Raw genomic sequence first — 11,478 nt, forward strand, 5'->3', positions numbered from 1 at the left:
ACATAATGTCATCTCCTTGATCCTGGTCATATCTCAAAGTCACCACCTGTCCTGTTCCTACAACCAGTAATCTTGGGGTCTGAGAGATTTCACAGTCCATTGAGACTGTGAGAAAGGAGAGAAAAGATATAATACTTATTATGGGAAGGCTTTTGACACTGAAGTTTTGAGAAAATATTTGGAGCTGAGGCCTTGCCAGAATAGTTCAGAGGTTTTTCCTTTGTTACTAGCACTCACCAAGCAATAGGAATGTGGCTGATGCTATGTCTTCCCCACTCCTCTGTTACGTAGCACCGCCATATCCTCCGAGCTTCCCAGGGTCTATGGCACATAGTGGGCCCCAGGAACAATAGAAATATTACCAGCTTCTATTACTCACCTTTCTTCTTCCTAAAGAGGAGAGAGTGAGGACAAGAATCCCCAGACTTCTCAGCTTTTCACTGCTTTCTTTTGTACAAAAATGGTCACATTCTATATTATCCCAGGGAAACATCAGTTCTTCCTCTGTTGGAACACTATGACCACTTCACCAAACCTGTCCCAACATCCACTAGGACTACCCATACTATTCTAGGCACCGTTATGGAAGCCTAAAATGCTAAAAAAGGGGGGATTAATTACATATGTTTATTTTTAATCACTATAATTAAGGTTATATTTACCTAGGAGTGGTCTATTTATTGTTTGACCTGAAGTACCAATAGCACAATAGTTCTAATTATTGATTCAGGGATTTGGAAAACTTCCTCAATGGAATCCTCAGACTCACATTTAAGATTGCAGAGAAAATCTTTAACACAAAAATGTGTATTTAAGAAAATTACATAATGTGGTACTTGGGGTAATTAGATTTCTATTCTTCTAAGCACTGAACTGGCTAAAAAGTATACAGTCATTTCCTCATGCTCTTTTTGCCAATATAGAAAGTATCATAGTCAGTTGTGGTTGATAAAGTTAACCCCATAGAGAAAAGATCCTAAGTGGCTAAACTTGAAATTATTGCCAAAGACTTCTGTCTAGTTATATAAATAGAAAATTAAAAGAAAAATGTGATTCTTAATGACTAAGAGTAAAGTACACTGTGGATCATTCTCAATGTTTTCAAGGAGAAAAAATTAAGGCTCCAAGAAATTTAAAGAGTTGCCCAGGTTGTGCTCTTAATGGGCATGACCAGTAATAGAGATAATTGACAATTAAGCTAAAATATTCGATAGGAAAAGACCAACTAGAGATCTCTGAAGAACTCCACAAAAGACTTCCTTCTAAATTGTTACTGACCTCATTAATGTCTACTCTATGAATCTGGTCATTCAATCAATTTTGAATATATCTGAATGTATCAGCTATCATGCATTTCTCTGTCTTGTCCATAAGCACAGCATGAGAGAATTAGTTGAAATCTAATTGTGCTATGTTTCTAATATTTGCTAGACTTACCTGTAGAGTTACATGAATCATAATTCTTCATCTCAAACTCTGATTCTGGATAAAGAGTAGACCCATTTTAGAACCAAAGAGAAAATATAGACTTCTTAGAAAATCAGGGAATAGAGGATGTGATTGGAGAATAAACTGTCCTGAGGGTGAAAGCAGAGATACTCAGATATGAGGGAGCTTTGAGTAAGACAGTTGTCACTAGTGGCATAAAAAAATATGTCCTCTCTATTTACTTTAGCTTCCTGGAATTGACTTAGCCTAAGGTTTTGGCATGGGCCTGCTAATGACTCTGATTGCAAGATTGAATCCAGTGTAAAATTTCTCCTGTCATTGATACAATCTGGGTCTAAAATATTGTCCCTCATTGACTCTATGTTCTCAGAAGTTTATGTTCATCAAAGCTACAGGAGCCAATCACTTTGCCTCTTTCTGCTATCTCTCTGGAACACAGAGACTAATTATGAAATCATAGATTTAGTTATGGAAAGGACCTTTTTAGGTCATCTAATCCAACCTTCCTCATTTTACCATTGACTAAATTGAGGCTCAGAAAAATAAGTGACCTGACAAAGTCCACGGAAGAAGTCACTAGCAAAGCTAGGATTTGAATCCAGTTCCATTGAGTCCAAACCCAGTATTCTTTTCATTGTACCAGAATGCTTCTCTCACCAATAATCTGTCATTAAATGCACATGATACCTTAAGTGACTTGCTAAGGCTCACATAGTCAGCAGTTGTGGGATTGCAACCTAGCTCTTCTTGCCTCCAAGAATAAAGCTCTATATGTATAGGATATGTTTGACTTGTTAAAAAATAAATCTTAACTATTAAAAAATAAAACAATGAAAAAAAGAACAGAAAAAGAAAAGAACAAAAATAAAAAATAAACCTTATTGACTCTCTTCTGCGGTGGGTTACATATGTCACAGATGGTGATGAGTTCTGATGTCTCTAGTTTCTCTTCCACTCTACAGCAGAAATAACAAGGGTAGGTTTTGATCTGAATGGTTTGAAGAACTCACATGTGTGAAATCACAAGTCCACTGGAATATCAGGCAAAGATGAAGAAATGACATGAGCTTATTGTTGTTATTCCACAAAATTCCTTTACTCATTCATGTGCTGTGGATTCTTGGGTTATTTTCTGTGACCAGTGCTTTCCTTAACCCCTGTGTCTCCTCATGTGATACTCCACCTTAAGAGTTCTTTTTTTTAAAAATTAATAAAGTATTTTATTTTTTTTCCGTTACATGTAAAGATAGATCTCAACCTTTGTTTATACAAGCTTTACAATTTCAGATTTTTCTCCCTCCCTCCCCTCCCTTCCCCCTCCGCTAGACAGCAGGTAATCTGATATAGGTTATATATATATACACATAATAACATTAATCCTATTTCTGGATTAGTCATGTTATAAGAGAAAAAAATCAGAGCAATGATGGAAAACCTCAAAATAGAAAAAAAAATAACAGCATCAAAAACAAAAGAAATAGTATGGTTCATTTAGCATCTATACTCCACAGTTCTTTTTTTTTTTTTTTTCCTGGATTTGGAGATCCTCTTCCATCACGAGTTCCCTGGAACTCTTCTGTGCCATTGCATTGGTGAGAAGAATATAGTCCATCACAGTAGATCAACACTCAATGTTGATGTTACTGTGTACAATGTTCTTCTAGTTCTGCTCATCTCACTCATCATCAGCCCACGCAAGACCCTCCAGGTTTCTCTAAACTCCTCCTGCTCATCTTTTCTTACAGCACAATAGTATTCCATTGTATTCATATGCCACAACTTTCCCAGCCATTCCCCAATTGATGGGCATCCCCTCAACTTCTAATTCTTTGCCACCACGTAAAGAGCAGCTATAAATATTTTTGTACATGTGGGTCCCTTTCCCCCTTCCGTGATCTCTTTGGGAAAAAGACCCAAAAGTGGTATTGCTGGGTCAAAGGGTATGCACAGCTTTATCACCCTTTGGGCATAATTCCAAATTGCTCTCGAGAATGGTTGGATCAGTTCAAAGCTCCACCAACAATGCACTAGTGTTACAATTTTCCCACACCTTCTCCAACATTTATTATTTTACTTTTTTGTAATTTTAGCCAATGTGATAGGTGTCAGGTGGTACCTCAGAGTTGTTTTAATTTGCATCTCTCTAATCATTAGAGATTTAGAGCATTTTTTCATATGGGAATAGATAGCTTTAGTTTCTTCATCAGAAAACTGCCTTTTCATATCCTTTGACCATTTCTCAATTGGGGAATGACTTGAGTTCTTATAAATTTGATTTAGTTCCCTAAATATTTTAGAGATGAGGCCTTTATCAGAAGTATTGGCCTCAAAATTTGTTTCCCAGCTTTCTGCCTCCCTTCTAATTTTGGATACATTGCTTCTGTTTGTACAAAATTTTTTTAATTTAATGTAATCAAAATCATCCACTTTGCATTTTATAATATACTCTATCTCTTATTTGGTCATAAACTGTTTTTGTTTCCAAATATCTGATAAGTAGACTATTCCTTTCTCTCCTAACTTACCTATGGTATCACCTCTTATGTCTAAATCATATATCCATTTTGACCTTATTTTAGTATAAGGTGTAAGATGTTGGTCTATGCCTAATTTCTGCCATACTATCTTCCAGTTTTCCCAGCAGTTTTTGTCAAATACTGAGTTCCTATCCCAGAAGCTGGAGTCTTTGGGTTTATCAAACACTACATTACTAGTGTCATTTACTACTGCATTTCCTGAGCCTAGCCTATTCCATTGATCTACCACTCTATTTTTTAGCCAGTACCAGATGGTTTTGATGACTGCCGCTTTATAGTAGAGCTCCAGGTTTGGTACTAATAACCCACCTTCCTGTGAATTTTTTTTCATTATTTCCCTGGATATTCTTGATTTTTTGTTTTTCCAGATGAATTTTGTTATTATTTTTTCTAGCTCTATAAAATAATTTTTAGGTAGTCTGATTGGTATGGCACTGAATAAGTAAATTAATTTAGGCAGTATTGTCATTTTTACTATATTAGCTCTGCCTATCCATGAGCAATTGATATCTTTCCAATTATTTAGATCTGATTTGATTTGTGTGAAGAGTGTTTGGTAGTTGTGCTCATAGAGTTCCTGGGTTTGTCTTGGCAAGTAGACTCCCAAGTATTTTATATTATCTACTGTTACTTTAAATGGAATTTCTCTTTCTATCTCTTGCTGCTGGACTTTGTTGGTCATGTATAGAAATGCTGATGATTTGTGTGGATTTATTTTATATCCTGCTACTTTGCTAAAGTTGTTCATTGTTTCAAGTAATTTTTTAATTGATTCTCGAGGATTCTTTAAGTATACCATCATATCATCTGCAAAGAGTGATAGTTTTGTTTCCTCCTTGCCTATTCTAATTCCTTTAATTCCTTTTTCTTCTCTGATTGCTAAAGCTAACATTTCTAGTACAATATTAAATGATAGGGGTGATAATGGACATCCCTGTTTCACCCCTGATCTTATTGGGAAGGCCTCTAATTTATCTCCATTGCATATAATACTTGCTGATGGCTTGAGGTAGATATTGTTTATTATTTTAAGGAAAGCTCCCCCTATTCCTAAACTCTCTAGTGTTTTTATTAGGAATGGGTGCTGTACTTTGTCAAAAGCTTTCTCTGCATCTATTGAGATAATCCTATGATTTTGGGTGGTTTTCTTATTGATGTGGTTGATTATGTTAATGGTTTTCCTAATGTTGAACCAGCCCTGCATTCCTGGTATAAATCCCACCTGGTCATAGTGTATTAGCCTGGTGATCACTTGCTGTAATCTCCTTGCTAATATCTTATTTAAGATTTTAGCATCAATATTCATCAGGGAAATTGGCCTATAATTTTCTTTCTCTGTTTTTGCTTTGCCTGGTTTTGGTATCACTACCATATTTGTGTCATACAACAAATTTGGTAGAACTCCTTCTTCACCAATTTTTCCAAATAATTTGTATAATATTGGAATTAATTGTTCTTTAAATGTTTGGTAAAATTTACCTGTAAACCCATCTGGCCCTGGGGATTTTTTCTTAGGGAGTTCATTAATGGCTTGTTCAATTTCTTTTTCTAATATGGGTTTATTTAAGGATTTTATTTCTTCTTCAGTTAACCTGGGCAGTTTGTATTTTTGTAAATATTCATCCATTTCATTTAGATTGTCAAATTTATTGGCATACAGTTGGGCAAAATAATTCCTAATTATTGATTTAATTTCCACTTCATTGGTGGTAACATCCCCTTTTTCGTTTTTGATACTGTTAATTTGGTTTTCTTCTTTCTTTTTTTAATCAAATTAACCAATATTTTATTGATTTTTTCATAAAACCAGCTCTTAGTTTTATTGATTAATTCTATAGCTTTTTTTGCTTTCAATCTTATTAATTTCTCCTTTGATTTTCAGGATCTCTAATTTAGTATCTAATTGGGGATTTCTAATTTGTTCTTTTTCTAGCTTTTTAAGTTGCATGCCCAATTCATTAATCTCCTCTTTCTCTTTCTTATTCATGTAAGCATTTAGAGCTATAAATTTTCCCCTAAGCACTGCTTTGGCTGCATCCCATAGATTTTGGTATGTTGTCTCATTATTGTCATTTTCTTGGATATAGTTATTGATTGTTTCTATGATTTCTTGTTTGGCCCATTCATGCTTTAGAATGAAATTATTTAGTTTCCAATTGATTTTCATTCTACTTTTCCCTGGCTCTTTCTTACATGTAATTTTTATTGCATCATGATCTGAAAAGGATGCATTTACTATTTCTGCCTTTCTACATTTAACTATGATGTTTTTATGACCTAATACATGGTCAATTTTTGAAAATGTGCCATGTACTGCTGAGAAAAAGGTATATTCCTTTTTATCCCCATTCAATTTTCTCCAGACATCTATCATGTCTAACTTTTCTAGTAATCTATTCACCTCTTTCACTTCTTTCTTATTTATTTTTGGCTAGATTTATCTAATTTTGAGAGGGGGAGATTCAGATCCCCCACTAGTATAGTATTACTGTCTAATTCCTCTTGTAACTCATTTAACTTCTCCTTTAAGAACTTGGATGCTATACCACTTGGCGCATGCATATTCAATATTGATATTACTTTATTATCTATAGTACCTTTCAGCAAGAGGTAATTTCCTTCCTTATCTCTTTTAATGAGATCTATTTTTGCCTGCACTTTGTCTGAGATAAGGATTGCTACCCCTGCTTTTTTTACTTTAGCTGAAGCATAATATATTCTACTCCAGTCTTTTACCTTTACTCTGTGTGTATCTCTCTGCTTCAAATGTGTTTCTTGTAAACAACATTATTGTAGGATTCTGGTTTTTAATACACTCTGCAATTCACTTCCATTTTATAGCAGAGTTCATCCCATTCACATTCACAGTTATTATTACTGACTGTCTATTCCTCTCCATTCTATTTACCCCCTTTGTATTTCCCCCCCTTCTTTCATCCTATTCCTCCTCACAGACGTTTTACTTCTTACCACTGCCTCCCCCAATCTCCCCTCCCTTTTTATCACCTCCCTCTCTTTTCTTTACCCTTATCTCCCTTGCTTTTGTCCTCCCTTCTATCAGTTCCCCCCCTTTCCCTTCCCCTTTTGCTTCCCTAAAGAATGAGTTAAGTTTCTTTATCCCAATGAACATATATGTTATTCCCTCTTTGAATCAAATCTAATGAGAATAGGGTTGAAACAATGTTCACCCCTCCTTTCTTTCCCTCTATTGTAATAGATTTTTTTTCACCTCTTCATATGATATAATTCATCCCATTCCACCTCCCCTTTCCTCTCCTCCCCATAGACTCCCTTTTTAACCCCTTAAAATTTTTTTTGTATCATCACATCAAAGACAATTTATATTTATACCCTCTGTGTAAAGTCCTTCTCTCTGCCCAAATACATTTACAGTTCTTAAGAGTTATGATTATTATCTTCCCATGTAGGGATATAAACAGTTTAACCTAATAGGGTAACCTTTTTTTTTCTCCCCCTCTGTTTACCTTTTTAAACTTCTCTTGAGTCTTGTATGTTGAGATCAAATTTTCTATTCAGTTCTGGTCTTTTCACCAGGAAAGATTGAAAGTCCCCAATGTCATTAAATGTCCATCTTTTCCCCTGAAAGAAAATGCACATTTTTGCTGGGTAATAGATTCTTGGCTGCAATCCAAGCTCCTTTGCCTTCCAGAATATCATATTCCAAGCCTTGCAGTCCTTTAATGTTGAAGCTGCCAGGTCCTGAGCAATCCTGACTGTGGCTCCATGATATTTAAATTGCTTCTTTCTGGCTGCTTGGAGTATTTTCTCCTTCACCTGATACTTCTGGAATTTGGCTACAATATTCCTTGGAGTTTTCCTTTTGGGGTCTCTTTCAGGAGGTGTTCGATGGATTCTTTCAATGATGATTTTATCCTCTGATTCTATGATATCAGGGCAGTTCTCCTTAATAATTTCCTGGAATATGGTGTCTAGATTCTTTTTCTGGTCATGGCTTTCAGGCAGTCCAATGATTCTCAAATTGTCTCTCCTCGATCTGTTTTCCAGGTATTTCACATTTTCTTCTATTTTTTCATTCTTTTGATTCTGCTTGACTGGTTCCTGGTGTCTCATGGATTCCTTATCTTCCAACTGTCCAATTTTAATTTTTAAAGCATTGTTTTCTTCAGTAAGATTCTGTACCTTTTTTTCCATTTGGCCAAGTGAATTTTTTGTGGCATTGTTTTCTTCAATGAGATTATGCACCTTTTTTTTCCATTTGGCCAGATGAATTTTTTAAGGCATTGTTTTCTTCAATGAGATTATGCACCTTTTTTTTCCATTTGGCCAGATGAATTTTTTAAGGCATTGTTTTCTTCAATGAGATTATGCACCTTTTTTTCCATTTGGCCTACTGAATTTTTTAAGGCATTATTTTCTTCAGTGAAATTATGCACTTTTTTTTTTCCATTTGGCCAGTCAATCTTTGTGCTTCCTTTTCCAAGCTGCTGATTCTTTTTTCATAGTTTTCTTGTTTTGCTTTCATTTCTCTCCCCATTTTTTCTTCTACCTCTCTCAATTGATTTTTTTTTTTTTTAGTGAGGCAATTGGGGTTAAGTGACTTGCCCAGGGTCACACGGCTAGTAAGTGTTAAGTGTCTGAGGCCGGATTTGAACTCAGGTACTCCTGACTCCAGGGCCGGTGCTCTATCCACTGTGCCACCTAGCCGCCCCTCTCAATTGATTTTTAAAATCCTTTTTGAACTCTTCCAGGAAGGCTTTTTGTTCCTGAGACCAATTCACCTTCCCTCTTGAGGCTTCACATGTAGGCAATTTGAGGGTATTGTCCTCATCTGAGTTTGCATTGGCTTCTTCCCTATTGATACAGAAGCTCTCAATGGAGAGGGCTCTTTTTTGCTTCTTACTCATTATTGCAGCTTATTTATTTTTTTTTAAGTTGAGGTCTTCTCTCGGGGCACCAGAGTCCCTGTTTTGGGCTTCTTTTGCAGGGGTAGAGGTGCTCTGTGACCAGCTTTTTACTCTGAGGCCTTTATGGTGTGTGGAGATCCCCCACCCTGCACTTCCTGTCTGGGTGCACTCGGCCAGCCAGGCGCCCGCTCCTGGCATCCGTTCCTGCCTGACCCGTTTGTCACCCTCCCGGCCGGTGCAGGTAGGTTTTTCCACTGTCCTTCTTGGCCACCAGATTTTTGAACCAGGTTCCAGGGGCCTCAGTTGTTCGGCTGTGGCCTGCAGCTCCTGCTGACTTGCCCTGACCCCCTCGGCGCTGGGTTGTTGCCCTGCGCTGGGCCTCCCTTTTGCCCGAGTCAGACCGACCTTTGCCTGAAGTCTTCTAAATTATCTCTGGTTGGAAGACTGTGTCTCTCTGTCTCTTTGCAGGTTCTGTAGTTTCAGAATCCGTCCAGTGGCTTGATGTAATGTTCTTTTTGAGGGAACAGAAGGAGAGCTCAAGCAGTTTGCTGCTTCCTCTCCGCCATCTTGGCCCTGCCTCCCCACCTCAAGAGTTCTTAACCCTGTCTGTGTATGTGTGTCTGAGTGTGTGTGTATGTGTCTGATAGAGAGAAAGAGACCACGAGAGAGACAGAGACAGAGACAGAGAGAGACTGAGAGAAAGACAGAGAGAGAAAAAGACAGCTCTGGGAGTCTGGTGAAGCCTATGGTGCCCCTCTCATATAAATGTTATTAAATGGAGAAAACAAAATATACCCGGTTACAAAGGAAACCTGATTATGCTGAAATAGAGTTGCCAAAATATGTTTTAAAATCAAACCAAGGTCCCAACTCCATGTTACAAGCTGCTCCATTAGCTGTTTCCTGTGTGCGGTGGCTGGAGGTTTATGCCCAGAGAAGAGAAGACTTTGCCACACTGTGGTTGTACTGCTGGCACAGAAAAAGATGCCCGAGTCCCCAGGCTCCGTGGGCTGGATTGACAGCTCACATCGCCTGTTTTGAAGACATTTAGCTGAGAATCGATCTTTGGGCATCCCTGAGTCATCCATTTTATTGATGCCCTGGAAATATATCAAAAATTTGATCTCTTTTTCTAAGAGTTGTTGATACCAATAAACCCAAGTCTGTCCTTCAATAGGGTTACATGTAAATGTCACATTCTCTCCTTTCCTTGTGACCAGGAATCTTGGAATCTGGGTAACTCCAGCATCCATAAGGCCTGTGGAGAAAGATAGAGAATGAGAGAGGCTGAACTGGGGGAGGGGGGGGAGGAACAGTGGTACAGAGAAAGCTTTCAGCTAGGGCTTGACAAGTTTGGAGTAAGGATTTCCCATCCGTACCCAGAATTTACCTGGTCCCAGAAGAATAATGGCCACATAGCAAAGAAACCGCATATTCATGATGGAGTCACAGCATAATAGGTCTAAACACCTCACCACCTGTTTGTCATCTTGGAATCTTCCCTCTCCTTTTTGAGCTGCCTTTATCTGTGCTACAACTCTCCCCAGAGATGCACAGCCTAAGAGTTACTTTCTTAAATAGGACAGGAACACCTCATATGAACAGGAAGGAAACACCCTTTCCAAACACAGCAACTGACTTGCTTAGTGGCCCAGTGGTTCTCACATTTTCAATGGATAACAGGCTAAAAGTGTGAGCAATACTTTACTACATTGTCCACAGCATTCTTGCTATCTCAAATGAATTAAACACACACACACACACACACACATAAATGGATACCCCTATGAAACTCATTATCTGGACCATATACATAGATACATATGTGTGTAAACACATATATATACACATTATAAATATATATACACATTATAAATATCTATAGAAATAGGTATATATGAATATACATACATGCATATGTGTATACATGGACATTTATACATACATATGACATTCTGTCATCTAGAAATTGTATTTAGGTATGTATAAATTTCCAGACTTTATATATGATATATAAAATTACATATGTATCCATAAGTGTATATCTGAATAATTAATTATATTAATATAATTCTATTATTTTGTGTATATTTGTTTACTTTCATAATTATATTTTTCTTTATGCTATATTTTATTATAAATTATATGTTTATGTGTATTATGTGCACATATGAATATCTACATTTATATGTGCATGTGTTGCACATGTATGTGCATGTGTGCATAACATATGCATATATGTGTTATAGAGATTTTTTTTTCTGTCCAGATGACAGAAATCTGTCTAAGCTAATAAAGAAGTGAAATGAAAACATTTTTTGACACGATGGAACACTAGGAAAATAGAATAGAATTTAATGTGAATTAATAATGTCCATTTAGGTTTTTCAAAAACTAATTGTAGAAATACACCATGGGGGAAACTTAACCTTGGAAGTCATTCACGTGAAAAAAGAGTGAGAGTTTAGTTGACTCTAAATATAGCATGAGCCGACAGTGTGATGAAGCTAATGTAGCTACTAAATAAGTGTTATCTGAATGAATCTAAGCAGAGTATCCTGATAATTGGAAGTCATAGCTCTATTTTAAGCTGGTAGTCCGAACAC

The 11,478-nt window shown here is 36.7% G+C and overlaps 1 gene segment (V, D, J or C); it reads right to left on the reverse strand.

The window, feature by feature from the left end:
• Nucleotides 1–283: 283 nt before the first annotated feature.
• On the reverse strand, nucleotides 284–10,397 carry LOC122728775. The segment is given in 4 exon segments: nucleotides 284–321; nucleotides 1,438–1,482; nucleotides 9,732–10,130; nucleotides 10,263–10,397. Coding segments are annotated over 4 exon segments (531 nt in total).
• Nucleotides 10,398–11,478: the final 1,081 nt, after the last annotated feature.

The sequence above is a fragment of the Dromiciops gliroides genome, chromosome 5 (genome assembly GCF_019393635.1).
Source record: "Dromiciops gliroides isolate mDroGli1 chromosome 5, mDroGli1.pri, whole genome shotgun sequence".
Lineage (NCBI taxonomy): Eukaryota > Metazoa > Chordata > Mammalia > Microbiotheria > Microbiotheriidae > Dromiciops > Dromiciops gliroides.